Source organism: Aotus nancymaae, unplaced genomic scaffold (assembly GCF_030222135.1).
Source record: "Aotus nancymaae isolate 86718 unplaced genomic scaffold, 86718_ANA_hifiasm-v0.15.2.pri h1tg000053l, whole genome shotgun sequence".
NCBI lineage: Eukaryota > Metazoa > Chordata > Mammalia > Primates > Aotidae > Aotus > Aotus nancymaae.
In genome coordinates, this window is record NW_026988467.1 from 30,618,975 (window position 1) to 30,644,233 (window position 25,259).

Here is a 25,259-nt window from a genome sequence, read left to right on the forward strand (position 1 = left end):
CATCATTGAGATGTCTGTTTTCATGCTAGGGACACTTTAGCATGGATTGAAAATAAACCATTAAATTATCATCTCCTTCTTACTGCCAAGTCCACACACCATCACCAAGTCTCCCCAATCGCCGAGCTCTCTCCATTCCTGAAATGGCAATGGAGGAAGCAATGAAGGTTGGTAGGTAGGGAGATTGAGACTGGGGTAGGGAAGTTGGTAGGTAGGGAGATTGAGACTGGGGTAGGGAAAGGGGTGTAGTCAGGCAGCAACTTGAAGACAAATCTCCCAAGGCCTGATTCGACTCTACCACACTTGCTCATCACAGAAAGGGTCATCAATCATTCTGCACAAAATGCCTGCACATTCTCTGGTAATACACTTGTATCTCAAATTTCAAAGTCTCTGCTTTTTCCCTGTAAAGTTACATCCGTCACACTTGCTTACTTTCAATCAATAAATAGATGCAGGTACTTAATAATAGAACTTATTCTGTTTTCTATTTGAAAACCTAGAAGATGGACACATAATTTTTTGATGTTCTGGATTATAATTGCACTTAATTGAGTATAAATTAGACACTGGCAGGGAGGAAGGCTTTGTGTTGCAATATAAGCCCTTATTTTCTGCTCTAGATGGCACAGGAGATTCTCAAATTTTTCAGAGTAATTTGGTGCTCACAGTCATTTAACTATACATACATTATTTTTAGCATCATGAGAGTTCCTCATAATAATGATTTTTCAAGGGTGGGACTGACATCCCTTGAAAGACTATTTCAGTTTAAAATTTTCCAACAGTATAGACGCAAACAGGTGGAAAGTAAAAGAGCCTCTAGAAGAAAGACTCCCCCAACAGAGGGGGCCATGGAGGTAAACCCCGACTCCATCCTGGGCTTTGCTTTCTGTGAGTGGAGCCACTGTACTAGCTCTAGGGCAGGTACAATGTCTTTCTCTGATGCTGGACTTAACAGAAGCTGCCCTGGTGCTCCTGGTTTGTACCAGGCATATTTTTCTGATGGGTACCTGGTGGTGGCCACACGGGACTCCCAGCATCTCCCTGAAGAATGATCCCTTATGGCAGGAAAATGGAGCCTCCAGCATTTTAGGATTCAGGCTATATGGAACCAAAGGCTAATGAAGACTTTATATGTGCCTGAAATTTCACAATTCAGGTGAGAAATAAACTGATCAACATTCAAGAAGTTCTGGTTAGGAAGATGAAGATGCTACAATAATGTGAAGTGGGTCAAGCTATTTCCAGCGCCCTCCCTCACTTCCCATTTCCTCATGCCCACTCAATTGGTGCCCATTCAATTGGTTACATAATAACCCCATCTTATCTCCCACCAACCCAAACAATCCCAATACATCTGATTTCCCTCCATCTCCTGCCATTCCACCACAACACATCTCACCTCTACTCCATCATATCCCAGATGTTCCATTCCACTCCATCCCAACTCCACCACCCCATCTTATCCCATCCCACCCTAGTCTCTTCTAACACATTGCCACCCCACCTCACCCCTATCCCAGGCAATCTGCTGAATACTGCACACCCCACCCTTTCAATCCCATCCCCGACATCACATCTCACTCAGTCCTATCCCATTCCACTCCATCACCTATCTCACTCTATCTATCCTATCCCAATATCCCAACCCATCTTTGATCCTACCCAACTTACACTTTCCTACTTGAGCTCAGTCTATCTCAAATTACCCTATTTCTCCAATCCCAACCCATCATGTTCTACTCCATCTCCTCCCCTCTCATCTGTTGTTTGGCTAAAGTTCACCTTTGTGGATGTATAGTGGGTCATGACTATCTTTCATGTGACATTAAGCTACCTGAGAAGGCCAACGAGTCTCGCCGTCCCCCAAAGCTCTAAGAATTAAGTGTGTTTGGGTGGGAGAGGAGAAAAGAAGAATCAGAATCAGAATCTCATTTTTACAGGAGGGAAAAAATAATATGAGTTTACTTTGTTGCTCTTAACTTACAAGAGCAAGGAAAGAGTTCTGAGAACCACACTATCATTTTCAAGTTGAGAAACTCCCACATTGCATAGCCCACTCTTTGCTTTCTGTGGGTCCAAGGGAAATCAAGCTCTTCTCAAAGTGAGTGAGCCCTGAGATGGAGTCTTTAATCCTCCATTTGCAGGTTCACCCCGGTGTTCCCCTATTGCTAGTGATGCTCTCATAACACTGCAACAGGCAGAGAGGAGGAGTGAGAGGCCATATGCCACCCAAGGGGAGAAACCCTGGGAGGGCAGTGCAGTGTATTGTCGAGGCAGAGGGTTCTCCCTCCCTACCCTCCTGAATAAAGAGCGCTGAGCTGGGTTGATGGGTTGGGTGAGGTGACCAGGTTCTAAGGTGTGTGCTTTCAGCCAGAGGAGCAAAGAGAAAAGACTCTCCCCACTGCATATAGTGGTGCCTGAGACTGGCAGAGTGTGTGAATTGTTTCTCTTATAATTCTAAGAGGCTGGTGCAGAAAGCAAGTAGACTGTAGTTGTAGTAATAGTAATAGTATCTAACATACATTGAATGCTAACAATGGGCCCAGGACTGTAACAGGTGCTTTCCATAAAGATGGGTCCTAGGGTCAAGTAGACTTGAGGTTTAATCCTGCCCTCTTTACCTACCTGCTCTATAGTCTTCAACTAACTGCTTACTTTCTGAGCCTCAGTATCCTCAAATATGATATTACAGTGATAATTAAATGGTAATGTCTATAAAGCATTTAATCAGCATTCAGTAAGAGAGCTATTATTATTGTGCAGATGGGCCTGGGACTGCCTCCCACTTGAAGATGCCCCTTCACCCTTTTCTAGTCTTCCTAGCCCCCAGCTGTCCTGGGAATACCCAAGAGGGTGGTCTAAGGGAAAAGGAACCCTGGGCTCCAAATAACCTGCCTCTGATTGTTTCATCAGGTCTGAGTGTCTCATCAGCACACTCACTGAGTGTTCACTATGTGCTCTGAGCTGGGCGACACTGCCGGGCCTGAGTTCATGGTCCTTTAGGGAAAAGAGACAGATATCACCTCTTTAAGCAAGAAATTCCAGTATGTCCTGATGAATCTGACAACAGAGGAAATATGGGCAGATATCTGAGAGCCCACAGCAGAGTTCCATCTAGATGGGTGTTTGGGGCTAGAAACCAAGAATGACTTTACAGCCTCCCCCAGGAGCTTGTGGTGGAGTGGAATGGACAATAGCTGCCTGAGGTTTAAAAGTGTGGGACTCAGTTAAAACTGAATAAGGACAGCCAAGTGAGAAAAGCAAAGCCAAAGAAAGCAGCCTAGGCAGAAGCTTCCAGGGATGTAGCATCGGCTGGGTCTCCAAGAAGGTGAATAGCAATGGGGTTATGAGTAAAGGATTTGGTGTCAGCCAGGCCTGCATCCAAACTAAGGCTTGCCTGTTTACTTAGTGTGTGGGTAAGTTATGTGCCCTCTCTGAACCTGTTTCTTCATCTATGAAATGGAAATAATGATACTGCAGGGTTCACTGGGTTGCTGAGAGGATTGAGTTAATACCCGCAAGTGCTTAAGATAGTGCTGGTGAGTACTCAGTGAATGTGAGCTGTTAGTGTGACTCCCCTGGGTGCCCAGAACAGCTCTCTGAGCATGGTAGGTAGGGGAGGACATGGTGAGGGCACACAGACTTCCTGGATGGTTCCTTCGGCTCCAGCTTCTATTTAATAGACACATTCGATGAGGTATGGCACTGGACTGGTTGCATCTCTGGTTTCTAATCCTTCCAAAAATTCAGGAATTACTTGTCCTTTTTACAGCAGGGAGCCTGAATCTTAGAGAGGCCTGAAGATCAGCTAGGTCTCCAACAAGGCTCTGTGGAGCAATCAGATTCCCTTAATCCTGCTGGCGTGATGATGAGGGCAAAATAGGCAGGTCAGGCACATGAATGAGGGTGAAGAGGATGCTGCTGAAGCTGCCTGCTGGGCTCTGCCGGAGAACCCAAACCATGCAGTGCCCAAGACCCTGCAATTTGGTCCTCCAATCCCTAGTGCATGATTTTTTTTTTTTTGAGACAGAGTCTCACTCTATCACCAGGCTGGAGTGCAGTGGCGCGATCCCGGCTCACTGCAACTTCCGTTTTCGGGTTTCAAGCAATTCTCCCGCCTCAGCCTCCAAAGTAGCTGGGACTACAGGCGCACACCACCACACAGCTAATTTTTTGTACTTTTAGTAGAGACAGGATTTCATCATGTTGGCCAGGATGGTCTCGATCTCTTGACCTTGTGATCCACCTGCCTCAGCCTCCCAAAGCCTGGTGCATGATTCTAATCTCACCTTCAACAAAGCCAGACAATCACCAGCCCTAGATATGGTGAGCACTCTGCTGCAGTCAGCTCATTTTTTAAAAACCATAAACCCTCAGCTTGATTGCAAATGGAAATTCAAATTCATACACACATTGGTGACTGAGTAGGGAAATGCCTTTCCTTGGCTCAGGGTTGAAGGAGAGTGGTATGCCAAGGGATTATTGTTGCACTGGTTCTAGAATCTAGGGAGCTGTCACCAAATGGTGATACTTAGTTGTGGAGAAAAGCAACAGGGGACCAGATGTCTTTGTCATCTTATTAACTCTGCAAACCAGCTGGCCTCCTTGACCCCTGATTTAGCCTTATCAGTCCCTGGAAAACTGTCCAAGAAAAAGAAAACTACAAAAACCATCTGCTCAAACAGCCATACATTAAGCACCAATTCTATGCCAGAACCTGAGCTGGATATGGGGATACCAAGAGAAATAAGGCACTGTCCCTGCCTTCAGTAAGCTCACAGTTTAATGTGTAAGGCAGACAAATAAATGCTTTTTAATACAATTCAGTTTGTACTGTAATAGAACACTGAGTACAGTCAGTGCTCTAGTTTACAAGAGGCTGACTAAAAGCAAGCACTCAGACAACATACAAAGCGGGGAATTTTTTTAAATTTGGCATTGTATTTTTTTTAAAGCCGTTAGGTGGTTGGCATGGGAAAAAACAGAACTTTGTCAGAATTCCTTCTAACTGTAGTTTAATAATACTGCTTTTTAAAAAATTAGTTAGTAAGAGAGTGGAAGGCATGATAGCTTTTTCAATGCTCAGGCTTCTCAATCCAGAGGAAAGTAGCTAGGTTTGAGAATAATTGAGGGTATAAAACTGACAGAACTTGATGGCCACATGATAACGAAGGAGTTGAGGATGATCCAAAGGTTTCTGGGCTCCATAATTGGGATGCTACAGGAACCACCAGCTCACATAGGAAATACTGGAGGCTTAGGAAAGAAGCTAATGAGTTTGCTTTGGAAGGGAAACATCTAGGTGAAGATGTCCAAGAATCAGCTGGATATATGGGTTACCTAGACCCACAGTTTCTGTGGACCAGGAAGCCAATAGATGTATATCAGGAGAGACATCTTGGCAGAAGAGATCTGTCTGGAAGCTTCAGAGTGTGGTAGTGGAAGAGTTGGGCAAGGACGAGCTCACCCAGGGAATGGTAAAAGGAATGGTGAAAAGTACAAAGAATTAAATGTTGCAGGACACCATACTTCAGGGAGGGGAATAAGTGTTAGTATTAGAGACTGAGAAGGAACACTCAAGAGACAGCAGAAAATCAGTAAAACATAGTGTCCCGAAGCCCAAGGAAGAGAAATTTCTCCACAGTGGCCACAGCCACAGAGAGATAAAGGAAAATAAAGACAAAGTACAATGTATCTGGCAATTCAGGTGGTCATTGGTGCTCTCTTCTAAAGTATTCCAGGGGCATCTTTGTCATCTTATTACCTCTCATCCTGGAAACAGAAGCTGAAGCAAGGAGTGACTGGTAGTAGAGAAAAGTGACATGAAGACCCCTTTTAAGAGAAATGACTGTGAAAGACAAAGAGAGATGGGACAGTGGCTTAGATAGGTCAATAGGTCAAGAAGGTTCCTTGACTTGTTTTTTGTTAAAGATGAGCCTGTTTACAGGTCAAGAGGAATCATGTTTTAAGAAGGGAGGGTGGCCGAGCCTAGTGGCTCACGCCTGTAATCCCAGCACTTTGCGAGGCTGAGGCATCACCTGAGGTCAGGAGTTCGAGACCAGCCTGACCAACACGGAGAAACCCTGTCTCTGCTAAAAATACAAAATTAGCTGGGCATGGTGGTGTGAGCCTGTAATCCCAGCTACTTGGGAGACTGAGGAAGGGAAATCAGTTGAACCAGGGAGATGGAGGTTGCAGTGAGCTGAGATTGTGCCATTGCACTACAGCCTGGGCAACAAGCTGAAACTCCGTCTCAAAAAAAAAAAGGAGGGTTACTGATGGAGCAGGGAGCGGAGTGCCAGGCAGGACAGGTACTAAAGGGGTTGAGGGAAGAAAGTATTAGTGGGTAAGGAGACTCCCCTTTTTCAAATCCTTCTTTTCATTTGTCCAGTGATCACCAAGGAAGGGAGACGGTTCAGTCCTGAGCATCTTTTAAATTCAACAGTGTGAACACAAAATGAATGTGTTTCTCCTTCTAATGTACAAAATTCTGCAGATCTTCTGTCACCAAATCCATTCCCAAATCTCTGTTGCCTGCAAGGCCAAACATCCCATCTAAATGCGGGAAAGGCTTAAAAAGAAATGTACTGGGCCAGGCTCAGTGGCTCATGCCTGTAATCCCAGCACTTTGGGAGGCCGAGGCGTGAGGATCACGCAAGGTCAGGAGCTCCAGACCAGCCTGACCAACATGGCGAAACTCTGTCTCTACTAAAAATACAAAAATTAGCTGGACATGGTGGTGCGCACCTGTTATCCCAGCTACTCAGGAGGCTGAGGCAGGACAATCACCTGAACCCGGGAGGCAGAGGTTGCAGTGAGCTAACACCGGGCCATTGCACTCGAGCCTGGACAACAAGAGCGAAACTCTGTCTCAAGAAAAGAAAAGAAATGAAATGTACTGGAAGCTTGCAAGCCAGAGCGGGGCCTGCTAGAGAGAAACTACCCCAAGCCACGAACACAGTGCCCCCTCCTCCCAGCTTTTCTACTGATCTAGGAGCTGCGAGCAAATGGATCTCTATAGGGCAGGATTCTAGCACCGCTGTGCAATGCAAGCGCTGGTGAGTCGGACTTTTTCTCTCCCTCAGGGGCAGGATATGCCCAAGGGGCAGAAACAAATCTAGCCAGAAAAAAACAATTTAGTCTGATCCCAAGACTTTCTCCAATCAGCTAAGCCAGAGACCGACCTCGCCTTGACAAACGTCCGGGAGGCCTGACGGGAGGTAGCAGCGGTCCCCCACCGCCCATGTGGCAAGTCTGGGTGACCAGCAGCGTCGGTGTGGACAGCCTCCCAGTGGGTGTGGGTGTGTGAGAGGCCAGAACTCCCAGGCACGCGCACCGCGGGCGCCCCTCTCTGGGTGTCGGTGGATATGACTCTTAGCAGAACCTGAGAAAGTCCCGTCAGCTAGGAATGAGAGAGCCAGAACTGACTCCCGGCGCCCTCCTTGACCAAGAACCCCATCATGCCGCGGCTAAGCAGTGGGCGACACGGTCTGCGAGGACGGACTCACAAGATGCTGGAGGCCATAGTGGGCCAGAGAGCTCGCCACTCACTGACCTGTCAGAGGAGAGGAGCACTTTCCCAAAAAGGGGAACTGGGCTGGTCCAGGCCAAGCCTTCAGAGGTTCAATCGGTGTTTTCAAAACAAAACAAAACAAAACAAACCCCAAGGCTCCAGATCTAAGGTGCCCTAGGTTCAGGCCTGAGCAGCAGGTCTATTCGGTTTTCTCCCTCAGTGGGTGTCAGCCTCCGGACTAAATGAAAATGCGATTCCAGGCATCCCGATTTGGACCCATCTCGCCCGGGCACACGGAACTTTCTAGGTTGTGGCTAGAACTGAGCTTCTGAGGGGCGCTGTGGTCAAAGTGGGAGGGGTCCAGGCCAGTAGCCTCCACAGGGGACTGGGTTCCCTCGAAGGTTCGCGGACCTCCCCGCGCGCTGCAAGCTGCAGCCAGACACCCGCGAAGTTCCGGGACTCTCTGCCCCCGCCAGGTCCGCCCCCTCCCGGACTCGGTCGTCGGGAGCCGGTCCCGCCGCCTGCGCCGCCACTACTGCTGCCGCAGCCCAGGCACTAGGCTGCAGCAGGGCGCGGGAAAGGGCACTTTGGCGCGGAGTGAGAACCGAGGGGAAATGTGGCAGCGCGAAGCCTGGCGGCGACACTCCCTCCTCCGCCCCCGGCTACAACCCCCACCCCCTCTTTCCCGTCGCTCAACACCCTCCAGCCCCCACCTGATCCCTCCCGCAAGGAATGCGCGGGACCCCGCCGTGGACACGCGCCCACCTGAACCCCCTCCTAGCTCCTATCGCCGAGGGAGGGGTGGCATTTGGGGAGGGGGATGGCGGCCGCAGTCTCCTGGCGGCTCTAGAGGGGGCACCGGTTTCAATTGGAGAAAATGGGCGGGGGCAGGGAAGGGCAGACCTTGCAGACGCGGAAATGGGGAGGGGGCGCGAGGTTCCTCTCCAGCCCCCAGGACCAGCATGCCTGGCAGAATCGGGAGCTGGGGGAGGAGGGCTCCGGGAAAGTTTATCTGGAAAAAGCCTGGCACCTCGGGGGCTGGGAGGCTGGAGAAACTGAAGCCACAGACCAGGTGCCCCGCAACCCCGGGCGGGGATGTCTGTCTCCCAGGCCCGCACACCGGCCACATCCGGCCAAGTTGCGGCTGGGGCTGGGGTAGCAATGGAGATGAGGACGTGGCTGAGGGTGGGGTGGGAGAAGGAGGCAAGGATGAGAATGAGAGTAGGCAATTGGGAGGGTGGGAGATTCGGGCAGGGATAGGGGCGGGGGAAGGGACTGGGACCCGGTCGAGGATGAGTGGGCTCGAGGCTCGGGTGGGGCGCGCGGCGGCCGCTGGCTCCTCGGCGCGGCTGGACTCACCCGCGGCGGCGGAGACGCTGAGCAGCCCCCAGCCCAGCAGCAGCAGCAGAGGCGGCGGCGTTGGCGGCGGCGGGCGGCCCCAGTGCCTCCCGGCGCCCGGCACGAGCGCCGAAATCCCGGCTTCGCCGCGAGCCCTCCCCGCGGGGCAGCCGCAGCGCCCCAGCTCCCGTCCCCGCGAGCGCGGCATGGCGCGGCCGGCAGCGCCGAGGGAGAGGCTCCGCTCACCGCCGAGGAGAAAGGAGGTCAGGAGAGCTCTGGAGCTTTTTTCTGCTAGGAAAAAAATCCCAGTACGCGGGAGCCCTGAGCTTCTGCGGCTGGAATGAACCAAGTGTCCGCCCGGCCGGGGAGAGGCGCGCTGCGCTCTCGGAAATGACTCGCTCCAATCCCGCTTCGCGGGGTTCGCGCCGGGGGGCGGGGGGGTGAATTATCCCCGGATTAATCACTCCGGAGCAGCTTCTCCGCCGCTCCAAATGCTGGGGGTGGAGGTGCAGCTAAGGAAAAAATATTGGGGGGCGGGGGTTCCTTTTCAGCGCCACCTCCACCTCCAGATAAACCACAAATTACATCTAAAGCGTTGTTTATCCCTGTTTGTTTTACAATTGACCAGTTTCTTTTAAGTTCAGTCCTCCCGTTTTCATTTATAAAATCACCCATAAATATACCCCCCTCTCCACACGCACACATATACACACACAGTGACAGACACACGCACTAACACACACAGGCACATACACACACGCCTCTTCCACGTTTGGAAATTAGAATCCTGTCTGGGAAAAGGTAACCAAAGAAGGACGCGGTTCCCCAAGTCGTGGCTCTTACAAGCTGATCTTGGGTGGTGGCTTTGAACTTGCAATCTGGGGCCAGGGGTGATGCTTAGGAGCCTCATTCACAATAGCCTCCTATCCCATCCCAGAGGAGGGACGTTGTGCGTAGACAGAGGCAGGGTTAAGAATTGGAGGGCGGTGGAGCGGGGGATGGGGGGTGGGGGATCGTTCATTTGACCCAGGGCGGTCCCACTCCTACCCTAAGACAAAAATCTCGGGATGACGGAGACGGTGCCTGTATGTACAGGAGTTGGGGGTGGGGACTGAGGTTGGTGGAAGGACCGTGCAAGAGTTACTTGTACAATTTATCCCCAAATTTAAATAATCGGATCCTGCTTCTTCCTCTTCCCCTCCTCCTCCCAGCCAAGGCCCCAAACCAAGAGAGTTCCTCCCAAGGGCGTGAACCGCTCCCCACCTCTCCCCAGTAACGGCAGCCTCCTGGCCCAAGGGCTCAGCGTCGGTCCCCACCCCATCCCCCACCGGACTCGGTCGCCGTCAGTGTCTTGTCTACTCCCGGCTTCTCCGCCAGGCACGATGGCTCCTTCGCTGTCTACGCCAAACTCTTCGGCAAGAGGGAAGAGACGCTTCGTGGGAGGAGGCTGGAGGAAACTGGGAGGGGCAAGGCCCGGAGAGGAGGCCCCCGCTGGCGCGTGCAGTGGAAAGGCACCTGCGTTGTGCGCCCCCATCCCCTTTGCCAACGCACCTCAGAGAAGCTGTGCTCGGGGCTTAGGGAGCAGCGCGTTTTGGCCAAAACTGAGCGTTGGCATCTGTGTGGCCAAGGGGGCAGTGGCCGGCGGGCGGTGGAGCCCGATATTTTCTGGGGAAGGGTGTGGAGAGGTACTATAGGGATGGCGACCCAGGCTGGGGGAAGTTAGCGACCCAGGTTGGCCCGCTGTCAGCGTGGCCAGGAATTTCCATCCAAGGAAGGGTATGAGAGGGGATGTGGAATTGACAATCCGAATTGGGGGGCTGAGGCGGGGCTGGAGGAGTAGAGGCTTGTCCCTACTCCCCATGAAAAACTTGCTCCCCAGATCCACGCTTTCGCAGCCTCTTAGATGCCACTCGTCCTCCCTTCCCCCTACCCCAGGTTGTTCCGGTTTCCCTGCATGAGCTCATCCCACAGCTGGGGAGCCAGCCCGGTGGCCCTAGGCGGGCGAACCTCCTCAGAATTGCGGGCCGGTCCCCACCCCCAACACGCTTCCTTGCCCGCCCCTCCCGACGCCGCTTCGCTGGGTGCCAAGAACCAACCGAAGCAGCCAGAACTCCTCAGTGAAAGGCCTGCTTTATGTCCCTGGGGCAGCAGGGAGGGGGCTTCTCCCTTCCCATTGTCCAGAGCCAGTCCCCTGAAAGAGAGGGCTCAGCCTTCCCACCAGCCCTGGAGAGGAGGAAGGGACTGACTATTCTGGGAGTGATGGTGGTGGCAGCCTTGGGAGCTGTTAGCTGGGCTTGCCTGGGGATGGGCTCCTAGCTTCTAAGCTCCGACTTTCCCCCTTTCTTGGAGGCGGGGTTCTCCTCCAGAGAAAGGAACTGGCAGAGATGCCCAGGCCTCCTGTGCAGCCCACAGCTGGGCAGAAGAAAGTCTGGGCTGCTCTATAAATCTGGTGCTGCAGGCCAATGGGCTTTCTCTTACCCCCTTCTCAGCTCCAGAACTTTGATCTGTGACTGCAATGGGCAGATGAGATTTAACCCCCAAAACCTTCCGGGGCAAAAGGAGTGTTTGTCATCCTTCTCCCCGGGGGCTGTGGCGGGCAGGGGCATCTTTTTTATCCCTGGAAAAGGCCCAGTTATTCACATCCTCCGCCATTCCTGCTCTCTGATCTATTTGGGTCCACATGCATTTACTGAGCGCCTCCTGTGCTAGGGGCCCTGAGAGAGGCTGTGCTGTGGGCCATGCAGAGATGCACAGTGTGTGTTCCTGCTTTGGGAGGATGCAGGCCAGAGGTGGAAACCCACATATAACTTATACCGTCAGACAGCAATAATCACCATGACTGAAGAACCGGCATGCTACAGAGAGGCATGTCAAGACAGTGAGCTTCTCTTGGACTTGGGGGATCAGAAGGCTAATTTAAGGAGGAAAGTAAGATTTGGGCTGGAACCTGAGACAGGGATAAAGACCTTAACAAGGTGAAGATGCATTTACTCAACAAATATGTATTGAGCATCATTATGTGTCCGGGTGCTATGCTAGACAATGAATATGCACCTAGTGAACAGTCCCTGACTTGATGAAGGCAGGAAATATGTACACAAATATACACAAAGTTACTAATTAAGGATGCTACAAAAGGAAAGTTTATGGTGCTAGAAGCAGCAATACAGGGACATGCTTTAGAGAGATGGTCTGGGAAGACTGGCAACGGTAGAAGATGGGATCTAAAATTAAGCAAGGTGCTCAGGAGGCTGAAGCCAGAGGATCATTTGAGCCCACGCGTTCAAGGCTGCAGTGAGCCATGATCCCACCACTGCACTCCAACCTGGGATCTAAAATTAAGCAAGGTGCTCAGGAGGCTAAAGTCAGAGGATCATTTAAGCCCAGGCATTCAAGGCTGCAGTAAGCCGTGATCCCACCACTGCACTCCAACCTGGGTGACAGAGCCCGACTCTGTCTACAAATAAATAAATAAATAAATAAATGTAATAATAGAATTAAGCAGGGCAGCCATGCAAAGTTGGGGAAAGGACTTTTGGTATAGTGAGCACAGGCAAGGCTTTAAAAAGAGAAGGGGGCCAGGAGGAGGATGGAAGATGGGGAGTAGGGCAGATCACATAGGGTCAATTAGGGAATGGTGAGGAGTTTGCATTTTATTCTTAGCCAGTGAGAAATAGAAGGCATATTAATTTGCTAGGGCTGCTGCCACAACAAAGTACCATAGACCATGTGGCTTAAACAACAGGAATGTATCACCTCACAGTTCTGGAGGCTGGAAGTCCAAGATCAAGGTGGCAACACGGTTGGCTCCCTCTGAGGCGTCTCTCTCTGGCTTGTAGGTGGCTGCCTTCGTCTCCCTGTGTCCTCACATGTATTCCCACTGTACACATCTGTGTCCAAACTTCTTCTAATAAGGACACCAGTCATACTGCATTAGGACCCATCCTAATGGCCTCGTTTTAACTTAATTGACTTTTTAACGACTCTAACTCCAAATAAGGTCACATCCTGAAGTACTAGGGGTTAGGATTCCAACCTATGAATTTGGGTGGGGTGCACACAATTCAACCTGTAACAGGAGATGATTTTTCAGAGACAGGGAGGAGAGAGAACAGATGCTTGACAGGCAGAAAATATATGCAAAGAGATATCTGTTTACATCTATTTTCTGTGTACAGCATGGCTTCTTTAGTGAAAACTAGGCAGCTCTGAATACGAAAGGTAGGTTTTCATTTCTGGGAAAGAGTAGTTAAGTGATGTGGCCTGACATATACTCTAGCTTCTCTGTGAAGAAAGTACAAGAAAGGAAGGGGTACCACTTGGAAGACTACTACAACAGTTTGAGTCAGGAAGCATGGGGGCAAAGACAGACATGGAGACCCTAGAAACATTTGCAGGGCAATGGAGAGGCAGGAGTCAAAAACATACCAGCCGACCCCCATCTAGCCTAGGAGAGCGTGGGTCTCAGCCCAGCCCCCAGTGCTGGCTCCCTGCCTGTCCCTCCCATTCTCAGTATGAGCAACAGGCAGCCGTGGGTTGAGGTGTCTTTACAATATCACATTGCAGAAAAGCCCAGTGCAGTCTAGTGACTAGCCAAGATAAGCCTAACATCCAGATAACATCAGGGTTTGATTTACAAAGAATACAAGGCCTGATGCTCTGGAGAATGCGGTCTCATTCAGAGAGGAGCTATAGACTTGATGCCCCGAAATTGTCATTCTGACCCAGGAAAAGATCAAAAAGCCTTCTGAAGCCAAGGGAGAGAGGGAGAGAGCAAATGGGAGACTCTAGCAATGCGAGGGCAGAAGTAGAGGACAAGAGGAAGGCCAGGATGAAGAGAAGGGCTACAGGACAAAGATGGGCTCAGAGGAAAAGTTTAGGATCCCAATCGGGGCAGGATTTTAAAATCATGAGCATGACCAGGCCAACGCGAGTATCTCCCAAGGGCGAGGCAATCACCGTAGAGGTGGCAGCAATCTGCCGCCCAAGGAGTGGTGACAGAGGGCCTTCATGAGGAAAAAGCCCAGACCACACCAAGGTGAGATCAGGAGAGGGAAGTGAGGAGGGGTTCACAGCCCAGGCCATTCCTCTAGTGCTACCACATTCTGACATTCTTGGAGAAAATTCTTCATTTGTGAAATAAGGAAAAAAGAGCTCATGCCAGTGACAAAACAGAGGTCAACACTTTCCTCTGCAGGCCAAAGGCCATAAGCCACAGGAAAGGAGCTCCAGGCTGTCATTTCTATTTGAAGCTCCTCCAGTCAGCGATACTAGTGTGCCTACATGTCTTTACTCATGCTGCTTCCTCTGCCAACAATACAATTTCCTATCGCATCTAATTCCTAATCATCACTCAACTCAAGAGTCACCTCCCCCAGGTAGCCTTTTCTAAATCCCCTCCAACTTGTACCCTCTGCTGGGTTAGCTGGCCCTTTTAGCATGGACAACTAGCTGAATATCAAACATTTCTGCTTTCTATTCCACAGTATGAAGCAGGTTCTCAACTGAGGGCAATCCCCGCAACCACTACTCCCCGGGACATTTGGCAATATCTGCAGACATTTTTAGTTGTCACAACTGGAGAGTACTACTGGCTTCTATGAGCTATAGGCCAGGGATGCTACTAAACATCCTACAATGCAGCGGACAGCCTCTCTTTGCCCCAAAGAATTCTTCAGCCAACAGTTAATAGTGCTGACTGGTCACTGAGAAGTAGCTGCCCAGCTGGGACTATCTTTCCCAGTGCTCTTTACAGCTGGATGCAGTCTTGAGACAGGGATCTGGTCAAAGGAATGTGAGCAGGAGTGATGTGTGTCACTTCAAGGCTTACCCCATAAAATCTTCCCAGGGTTACTTCACCATCTGCTGGCTGGATACAGAGCATTTGGGTCCTTGGGGACAGCAGAGCCGCTGATGGAACAATTGTGGGTCTCCAAATCAACATGTCAAGGAAAAGTCAGCCACCAACCAGGAACACCCACACTGTAACGTTATGAAAGAAAAGATCTTTACCAGTGTTAAGCCATTGAAATATTGAAGTTTGCTACAGCAGCTAGCAATATTCTTATACAGGCCTCCTTGTTTTTTGCATAGTATCCTGTGTAGTCATTTGATTACTCTTCACTTACTCTTTCATTCATTTGTTCATGCCACACTGAGCTGCATGTCAGAGTCTGTGCTAGGTGCTGAGGAAACAAATATAAAGAAGAATAAGACATTCCCATGGCCCCTGTCCTCCGGGGTTGATAGTTTACTGAGAAGAGAGTTAAACAGCAAAGCATGATTGATTACTCCAGAAGAGATATAGCATGTGATAAAAAGAAGAAGGGCTCCTAGCTCAGCCTACAGGAAGGGGCAGATGAAAAGCAGCACTTTCTAGAAAGAAAGCACAGAGTGGGCCAGTACAGGGACGGATGGTGGAAATAGGTTAGAAATTTTCACAGGGTGGAAATAGGCCTCTGTTCTGACTCAACAGTCTTTCTATAACTGCCAGCTTTCTTATTTGTCCCTGCTGGTGGATGGGCAACTCCTAGGATGGAAACCTCTTTTCTCCTGAGTCCCACGGCCTGTATTGTGTCTGGCATTCTCTCTCCTCAGATGTTTCAAAGGAGTCTCACCTCACCCGCTCCTCCACAGCCTGCCTAGACCTGGGCTCACCCACTTATAGTTCTCTACCACAGCATGCCTCTCTGCTCAGCTCCCCAATTCAGGGAACAGTTTCCACATCCACCCAGATCCTGAGCCAGAAACCTATTTATCCTGGATTCCCATCTTGCCCAGTCCCCACATCCAAGCCGTCACTGAGCCCTCCAGATTCTGCCTCCTAGACACCTCCCAGATTCTAACCAGTCCACGATGGCTGTGTTTCAGGTTACTTACAACAACTGAGTAACAGGTGCCCATTTCTGCTCTTGCCCTATTCAATGCATCTTCTTCTCTGCCACCAGCTATCTTTTAAAAATACTCACCCGATTTTACAGCTCCACTGTCTTCCCCAGACTTTCCCCCATAGCCTACAGAGTAAAATCCAAGCTCCCTGCTAGACCCTCCCTAGAAGAGCCTCCATCATCGGTCCCTGCTAGCCCCTCTAGCCTCAGATCTCCCTACTCCCAAATCCCCAAGCTCCAGCCATTCTGACACCCTTGCACTCCTGCATTGAGCCATGCTTTCTCTCCCCCTTCCCCTGGGTCCTTCTGTATTTTGTTCTCTCTGCCTAGAAAGCTCCCCTCCTCCTTCTGTGTCTGGCCTTCTCCTATTTGCCCTTCAAAATTCAGTCCAGTTGACAGTTCTTACAAGCAATATTTGTCAGTGCCATTCAGAATGCCTGGTACATGGTGGACATTCAGGGAATTTTTGCTGGGTGGGTAGATGGATAGATGGATGGATGGATGGTTAAGTAGGTGCTCAGTAATGTTTGTGGAATGGACCCAAAGGTATCTCTTCTAGACTTCATTATTTGAGTTCCTTAAAGAAATGCCTCCACTGAGTTATGATTTAATGTTATGCTGTCTTCAGAGAACCCTGATGTGAGAAACTGATGAACTTAACAGCATCTCTGTCTTTTATGAAAACAGAATTGCATATATTGCCCACTATGTCACTCAGTGTCCTTTATACAAGGACTCATGATAAATTCATGCTTGGGGTTATTTCCTGGAAACATTTTGTCTCTGCAGATGAAGATGTGTATTTTCTGCTGTCAGAAAATAAAAACTCTGCCACCTGACGTGTTTCCATTTTTGCTTTAGCTGACAAATAAGGATACCCAATTTTATTGCCTTATTACCTCCATGCGGTCTGACCATTTCAGGTACCTGAAAGTAGCAACTGTTTCTGCTTTCTTTAGATGGAGTCAATCCTTTCTTTATTCTTTGATGCTGTAGTTGTACTTTTTAATCTGAAAGCTGCCTCAGATCATCTCAGCAGTAAGGTAGAAGTCTTAAGTGATTGCATTTTAGTGACCAATGTCCTGGCATGGAAGTTATGGAAGGAAGGGCAGAATACAGAGCTTCTAGCTGAAGGGTTTTCCATAAAGGGCCTCACCAGGAATCCTTGGCTTATTACTGGAGTCTGGCAGAAAGACCAAAGCAGGAAGAAAGCCAGCTGAAATTCTGACTTTGTTGCTACCTTACTGGACCACCACTGCCGCCACCATATTCTTTTCTTCTGTCATCTGTGACCTTCCTTTTTCCTAACTTTAGGTGGAGATGTCATAGGCTGCCATTTTTACGTCACTAGGCTGTCAATAATAATAGCTAGTGATCATGATAATTATACATTTCTTTTTATTGAGAGCTTATCCTAAGCCAGGCACTCTGTTGAGAACTTCACATGCATTTCCCTGTTTAAACATTCTCTCTACCCAAACCTACTGTTTTTACCACTTTGCTGATGAAGAATGTCAGAGAAGTTAAGCATATACAAAGCTGCCTTTATCAAGCAGTAGAACAGGAATTCAAATTCAAGTGTGTCAGCTGCCACCACCCGAGCTCTTAACTGCCTCCTCTCGTGTGGGCAAGGAATGAGGCAATAATAAGGGATAAACCCTCAAGAAATGGCAGAGATCACTGATGGTGCTGCCAGGAGAGAGAAGCTACAGAGTCACAGCTTTGCTTTCAGAATACTCAAGGTAGCTTTTCAAAATCCTAGAAATGACTGGCTGCTCTGCAGCCCTGTCCTGTTGCTGAGACAACATGAAGGGGAGGCCCATTCCTATGAATGGCAGCAACTGCCTCTTCCCTTCACTCTTATGGTTAATTCTCCCAAGATATTTGCCTGGGATATCCCTAGCATGGATCCTGCCTCTGGGCAGTTTGACCCATTGAGCATTATTCAAATGGGAACGGGTGTCCCTCTGGGTTTTAGGGACCTACAAAAACGTTTGAGTCCTAAACATTTGATGATTAGTCCCACAATCCAAAGAAAACTGCCACATGGAAATCAGTAAATATTTAATTAAATGCAGAGTATAACATTATGTCAACTTCATTAACTGTTGAATTTAGTAGTCATAAAAATTTCATTGCATTTGGTAACAATTTGTAGGTTGGAGTTTTCTCTCTGCGCAAGATTTCTCGAGTGGGCACTAAGATTGGTGAGAAATCACAGCCCATCACAAATTAAATAAATTACTCATGGCCAAAAACTTTCAAAAGCAAAATGGCAAAAATCCTTTCAATTTTCTTCTATAGCCAAAAAGTTATTTTTATGGTGAGAGGTGGGTGTGTTTAAAATATGTTAGATGAGGAACCTAAAGGGACCCACAAGAGTAAGTAGGCTCAGGGGCTAGGACGATTGTAAAAGAGCTTAGGTCATTTCCACCTTTCTGAGTCTTCCAGCCTAGCCATGTTTGTGTCAGAGATGAAAGCCAGGTGAGGAGAGGCTTTGACTGGATGGGAGGTAAGGAGAATTGCCTCCTCCTTAGGCCTTCCTGGTTCCACAGAGGAAAGTTAAGAATCCTAGAATTCTAAATAATGATAGCCAACATTCATTGGATACATGCATTAACCAAACTATTATAAGCAGTTTACATGTATTATTTTGATTGTTATAAAATAAGTCCATGAAGTCAGTATTTTTTTATCTGTATTTCACAGATGAACAAACTGAGACATCGAGGTTAAACCAACCTGCCCAGGGTAATGTAGGTAGTAAGGAGGAATTCAAGAAGTTTTCCAAGCTAAAAATAATTCACAGATGAAATGGTGTCCATGACCATTAAATGCTCCACTTCAAACTCTAAAGAAGACAGACCAAGCTCCTCATCTTCACTACTTATCTTCAGCACCTCAAACAATGCTGGGCATAGATACATGTGTTGGAGGAACATAACTCCATGTTGGATGGAATCAGTTTATACCACACTGCTGTGTACCAGGCCTTTATGGAATGATTTGCCCCTGCCTCCTTCACTAGGTGATTCTATCTAGGGTAGACATTTTTTCATCATCTCTAATCCCTGTGTCCTGCACAATTTTAACCCATGATGGGTGCTCAAAAATGAACAAAGCCTGGAAAGGCATAAGTGATTCTCTGAGTCCATTTCTCCATCACAGAACAACTTCCCCAGTACCACAAAATTCTCCCCCCTACACAAAACACAAAAGCTGCTATTCAGAAACTCCAAAGGCATGCATTTCAGTGTAATTAACAAGCAAACTATTGTAAAACACTATCTGCCAGTTGTTGTTCAAAGGACTTTCCATGTGTTAAGCAATTTTTTAGTAATAGAACATCTATAGTAATTCTACGAAGCAAGTATTCTTTATTATCATCTCATTTTAAAGATTAGGAAATCAAGTGTTATGGGCTGAATTGTATGCTGCAATCCTAAACCCAAATACCTCAGAATATAACTGTATTTGGAGATCAGTTCTTTAAAGAGGTAACTAAGATTTTTTTAAAAAGCCATTAGGGTGTGTCCTAATCTAACATGACTGGTGTTCTTTAAAGAAGAGATTAGGACAGGGACACACATAGAGGGAAGACCATGTGAGGACACAGGGAGAAGGCAGCCAAGTACAAGCCAAGGAGAAAAACTTCAGAATGAAACTAACCATGCCAACACCTTGATCTTGGCCTTCCAGCCTCTAGAATGGCAAGGAAATAAAATTCTGCTGTTTAAGCCACACAGTCTGTGGACTTCATTATGGCAGCCCTACCAAACTAATACACCAAGGCAGAGTCACTTGCCTAAGGCTACATTGCCAGAAAACATGAACTCAGAATCTGAACCCAGGGACTCTGGTTCTCGAGTATATGTATTTCATGATAATGGAAATGCTCTCTGTGTTGTCCAATACGGCAGCCAGTAGCCACATGTGGCTACTGAGCACATAATATGTGGCTCATGCAAATGAGGAGCTGAATTTTTCATTTAATTTACATTAAAATAAAATTAAAATTAAAACAACCCCATGTGGCTAGTGGCTACCATATGAACATAGCTTTATACTATTTCTAAGTACATCACTTAAGATATTTGCAGAATTTTCTAGAAATCTCATCTGTGCACTCTAAAAACATGCTCTATCTTTGTTCCCTATCCCTGCTGTATTTGATTTTTTTACAGTCCTTTCTGATTTAGCCCCTGTAGCCTGGTCTCCTTTGAGGGAGAGAGGGAACAGGAAGAGTGAGTGAGCTGGCTAACTTTCCAGAATCCTGGGGCCAGGGCAGTGCAGGGTCGTTGGCGTTCTGCTCTAAGCTTAGGTGTTAGCCAACCAAATGCCAAGCAGCACAAACACTGAGTGACATTTTCAGAACTATTAATATTTCATCAGAAATGATCACTTTTCCTTTAAATACACTATTTTAAAAGGTTTTCTACATTCTTAACTATAATTTTATTCAGTCTAGGCCCTCGGAATTTTCCCCAAAGGAACATATCTTCAATTTTGTAATGAAAATCAAAGGGGAATGAAGCTTGGATTTCAAAATTTAGAGCCAACATTTCCAGGAACTCAGCTCCTCTGTAAAGAGCAAGGTTGTGTATTGGGCACTTACTGTATACCAGGCACTTTACATACAGTATACCATTAATTCATCCAACACATATTTCTTGAGTGCCTACTGTGTGCTAGAAATGTGATCTTCATAATTATTAACACCATTTTACAGAAAAGGAATCCTTCTCATCCTTCAGCCTGGACCAGCATGGAATGCTGCCTCCCCTCTTCTCCCCAATGTCTCATTTGATATTAGGTTGGCGCAAAAGTAATTGTTTTTGCCATTGCAAGTGATGGCAAAAACCGCAATTACTTTTGCGCCAACCTAATAGTTATTTTCCATCAGAGCCCCATTGCCTCTGTAATTATTGCTGCTTTACTTGCTTGGCTAGTTTGCATCGATCTCTCCTCACTAGTAGACAGGCTAGTGGGAGCAGGGACCATGCCAGTTTTGCCCACCCTTAGGCTTCTTCAGTGCCAGCAACTCATCAGGCACAGAGCAGGGGTTGTATCAGCACTGGGGGAATGATGAATGAGGATGGGAGAAGTTCACAGTTGTTAGCGTCACATCGCTGGAATGTGAGTGTCAGGATTCAACCCAGCCCTGCATTTATAGACTGCCATCTTCCTCAATTTATATCCATTCTTCTCTCTTCCTTCTCCACTCTCTTGCTCTTCCTTTTCAGGGGAATTACTGGAGAAACAACCCCCTGATTTTTGGGGCCAGAGAGCCTCCCCCAGCGGAGGTACTGTGTCAGTGCCCAGTTGAATGAAGCTGCTTCCATGAGGGAAGGGTCCTGTTGATCAGCAGTCAGCTGACTTAGCCCTTCTCCCTGAACTGGACCTCCTACCCTGCTCCCACCCACCTACTGAAGCTCTTCAGTGGTCAAGGGCTAGATCAGGCCTAGGTCTGAGTCTCAGCTTCCCACTTCTTAGTGGGCCTTCGACACAATCCTTTATGACTGAGATTTGCTTTCCTGACATGTAGAACGATAATAAAAAAGTACTACTAATTTCACGAGCTTTAATAGGATTGAATGTGAGCCCAGCGCTTGGCACAGGGCAAGCGCCCCGTAAAATGGCAGTTAGGATTAAAATCAGGCGGTCGAGGATGCCGGGGGGCGGTGGGGGGACCCCAGGCAGGAGCTGAGGTTTGTGTGGAGCGGCGACGTGGGGCGGCGACGCGTTTGGCTTTGACTTCTGATCCCCGGAAGAGCCCTGGGGTCCTTTGGGCCCCACCCGCACCCACCCCACCGGCGGGTCTTGGGCTCCGAACCCGGAGCGCCCCGCGCACCGAGCCGTTGCGTTTCCGTTTGAAACCCACAGAAAGAATTCCGCCGCTCGACGGCGAAGGTGTGGGAACCACTGGCAAGCAAATCGGTGGGAGCCGCCGGGCCCAGCCTGCCCTGCCTAGTCAGCGCGGTCTTAAGCCGCCGGGCCCTTCCGCAGCGCGGCGCTGCCGGGACAGGGGTCTGCTGTGGGCCGGGGCCGGAGGGCTGTGGGCCCATCCACACACGCCTCACCTCCTCTTTCCGGGGGCAGCAGAGCAGCAGCGAGAGAACGGGGGCAGGAGGGGTAGGTCGAGAGAAAAGCGGGAACTGGGCCGGGGGCGGAGGGGAGGTGGGCCCCGCCGTTGGCGCTCGCTCTGCGCGGGGTTTCCTGGGAACGCCCAGGCGAGCGTCTCCTGCGGGGCCCCGCCCCCAGAGTGCCTAGCGTGGTACCGGGCCCGCACCGAGCCCTCCGCGGGGCTTAGCGGGCGAGCATGGGCTGAGCCCAGGCGTCGCAAGGTGTCACGGCGGCGTCGCAAGGGGGCAGTGCCAGGGACTGTGGGGAGAGCCAGCCTTCCCCTCCAGCTGTTCCCAGATGTCATTCTGCTCGCCCAGGCGCCTGGTTCCTGATCTCCGGGGCATTCCACGGTTCCTAAGCTACTGGTTTTTGTTGACTTTTAAATATTTTCTTCTGAGGGAGACGGGGAGGGGGGCAAAAGTCAGGGAAGAGCAAGTAAAAACAAATCAAAATAAGTTCCCCTCTCCAAAAGAAAGCTGTCCTCCACCCACCCCTCCCACACAAATCAAAGGCCTCTGAACCTAACCACCTTGCTGGAGCTACAGCCAGACAGAACTGACCCACTTCTACCAAGCGCCATCCTCCTCTCCCTGTCTGGTGAATGAGGGGTAGTGATGGATGTCTTCTAGCCCTGGGTGGACAGAGGGACTTCCAGAAAGAGTGGAGAAGGATGGCCAGTGGAAATGGGCTTCTTTCGTCCTCGGCCCTGGTGGCCAAGCGCCCCTGCGCCCTGGGCCCATTCCCCAGATACATCTGGATCCACCAGGACACACCCCAAGACAGCCTAGACAAGACTTGCCATGAAATCTGGAAGAGAGTTCAAGGCCTGCCTGAGGCCTCACAGCCCTGGACCTCCATGGAGCAGCTCTCTGTCCCCATGGCTGGAACTATAGGAGACCATGAGCTCAGCTTCCAAGAAGAGTAAGTACCCCTCTACTCGGTTGGCAGCAAGGGAGAAGGGAGGAGATGATGTCTGACTTTATGAGGGAATGTTCTGGCCCAGCGTTTAGGCTGGTGAAACCCTAAAGGCTGTATATTGCCCTCTCCATGGTCCTTTCTTCAAGCTTTGTAGAAGAGCTGACCAAGGTTCTGCAGTTACCTGGGTGAAGAGCCAGTTTAGGGCTATATTCCAGGCTGCCTCTTCACCAGCCCACTAAACAGACGTTTCTCATCCTAAAGGCATGTGAATCTGAGGTCCTTGAAAAACCACCCTAGACAAGGCTAAGGGTTATATGGCTCGTGGCATTCCCCAGAAGCAGCTAGAAGATCCTTCCCCTCTCCCACCTAAAGGCAAGGCATTCACATGGATCAGTCTGATGGTTTTAAATCACATCTGGAATTCCCTAATACAGGGAGCAGCTGTCCCATTCAGCCTCCACAGAAGCTGCTGCAAGAGCACACATCAAAATATTTACTGGGAATGCACTGACATATTCAGAGGACATAATAGAAAATTAAAGTGCGAGAAGATGGCTGTAAATAGCCTGTTTCCTGGATGGGAAATCCTGTGTCTGGGAAACACAGAGCTAAGTGTTTCTCCATGAGGGCAAAGTTAGGCAGATATTGTTGAGGATGGATATTTGAAAGGAGAAGAAGGAATAGAGAGGAAAAAGGGACCTCATTAGGAAAAGAAAGTAAGTCTGCTGTGGTTATTAATACTGCCATTGAGCACTTATTTCACGTTTTGCATCTTCAAAGTGGACTGTAAACTTAATTAATGCTCCCAGAATCTCTATGAGGCATGTTAGTGTCCCCATTTTACAGATGGATTAAGTGTTGATAATTAAGAGCTAATTAAAGACTAACTGATAATTAAGTGTTGCCTGCTCCAACACATGCTACAGCTCGGTTCAGAGATGCTCTGGAGTCAGGGAGCCATTCAGGCATTTATCAGCTGCCTCAGGTTTCAGAGGTGTCTGAGCAAGAGCTAAGAAGAAGAGCAAAGTGTAACTGACACCCAGCTCTGCACTACCTTCTGTCCCTCTGTGGACTCGTTTACTTACTGCAGATGAAGGTGGAAGACACTTTGGCGAGTCCTGCCCCCGCTGCCCTGTACTCAGCATGACATGACTTAGACGAGAATGGCCATTCTACAGCCCAAATTCTGCTGTCAGGCCCTTCCGTGGCATTGAGCCCTTCTCCTCTGCCCATTGCCATCTGCTCTGGGACAAGGCCTTGGCAGGAGGACCCATGGGGCTGTGCTCAGCTCTCAGTGGCCAAGTAGCTGATTGTCCACTTTCTGGATCAAGGGTCAGTAGCAATTTCCAGTAGATGGCACCCTCTTTGCCAGGTCACACTGAGTTAATGGAGACAGACTCAACTTCCAGTCTGCACTTGGCTGAAAATTGAACTGGTGCACCTTTGGCCAGCTGCTCAACTCCATTTGGCCTTGATTTCCTCATCTGCAAATTGAGGATGATATGCGCTGCCTTGTCCACCTCAGAGTTGATAATGAGGATCTGATGTGATGGGAGACAGGGAAATGAAAGATGCGTTATACAAATCAGGCTGCCCTTAACATGTACTTCTTCAGGTTGGGATTTGCTGCTGTTGTTGTTTGCTTCATTCTGGGGTTTCACGCTATGCTCCATTTACCTCAGGGTGCTTCAGGGGTCACTGTGGAGCCAAGTGGGCTGTTTGCTGGGCCCCAAAATCCATTTCAGACAGAGCTGTTTAGCTTTTATAAGTTTTACTTACTGGAGTTCTGAGTAGGGCTGAATTTGGAAAAAATGTTTCTGCTATTGAGAAGAGAGATAGGAAACCACAACTAGCTAGTCTTTGTTGTTGTTGTTGTTGTTGTTTTTCTTTATTTTTCTTTTTTTCTTTTTAAGAGACGGGGTCTCGCTATGTTGCCCAGGTTGGAGTGCAGTGGCTATTCACAGGCGCGATCCCACTACTAATCAGCATGGGAGTTTTGATCTGCTCCATTTCCAACCTGGGCCGGTTCACCTCTCCTTAGGCAACCTGGTGGTCCCCCGCTCCCGGGAGGGAGCTAGTCTTAAAATAAAGGCAGTATGCTAGTGGAGTCAGATAACTCTGGTTTCAGATTAGTTTCAGCCCCATGCCATTTGAAGAATTTGTTACTGTTTAATTTATCTGAACTTTGGTTTCCTCATCTGCCAAGTAGAGATTAATACTGTGCATTTCATAGGGTTGTTGGAATGATTAAATGTGATATTTAAACACTTGTGGCAATAATTCAGATATGTAAAAATTCCTTGCAATTCGGGTGTGATCACTTCTTTAAGCTTTACAATTATTGCATGAGGTAGATAGTCTTTTAAACTTCCCACCTCTTTCACTTTTTATTATGCAAATTTTCAAACACGTAGAATAGTATGATGAATACCTATATGTTTATCACTGAGTTTGAATAATTATCACATTACGCC

General features: G+C 48.7%; 2 protein-coding genes across 2 annotated transcripts in view; one reads left to right on the plus strand and one right to left on the minus strand.

Moving 5' to 3' along the window:
* Positions 1-9,065, minus strand: part of CSMD2 (CUB and Sushi multiple domains 2) — a 616,469-nt gene extending 607,404 nt beyond the window's left edge. The window contains exon 1 of the mRNA XM_064363669.1: positions 8,879-9,065. Within this exon, the coding sequence (XP_064219739.1) occupies positions 8,879-9,065 (187 nt within the window). The remainder of the gene's footprint in view (positions 1-8,878) is intronic.
* A 12,524-nt stretch (positions 9,066-21,589) lies between these two features.
* Positions 21,590-25,259, plus strand: part of CUNH1orf94 (chromosome unknown C1orf94 homolog) — a 42,576-nt gene continuing 38,906 nt past the window's right edge. Inside the window, exon 1 of the mRNA XM_012440285.2 lies at positions 21,590-22,788. Coding sequence (XP_012295708.2) covers positions 22,469-22,788 — 320 coding nt within the window. The 5' untranslated portion in view covers positions 21,590-22,468. The remainder of the gene's footprint in view (positions 22,789-25,259) is intronic.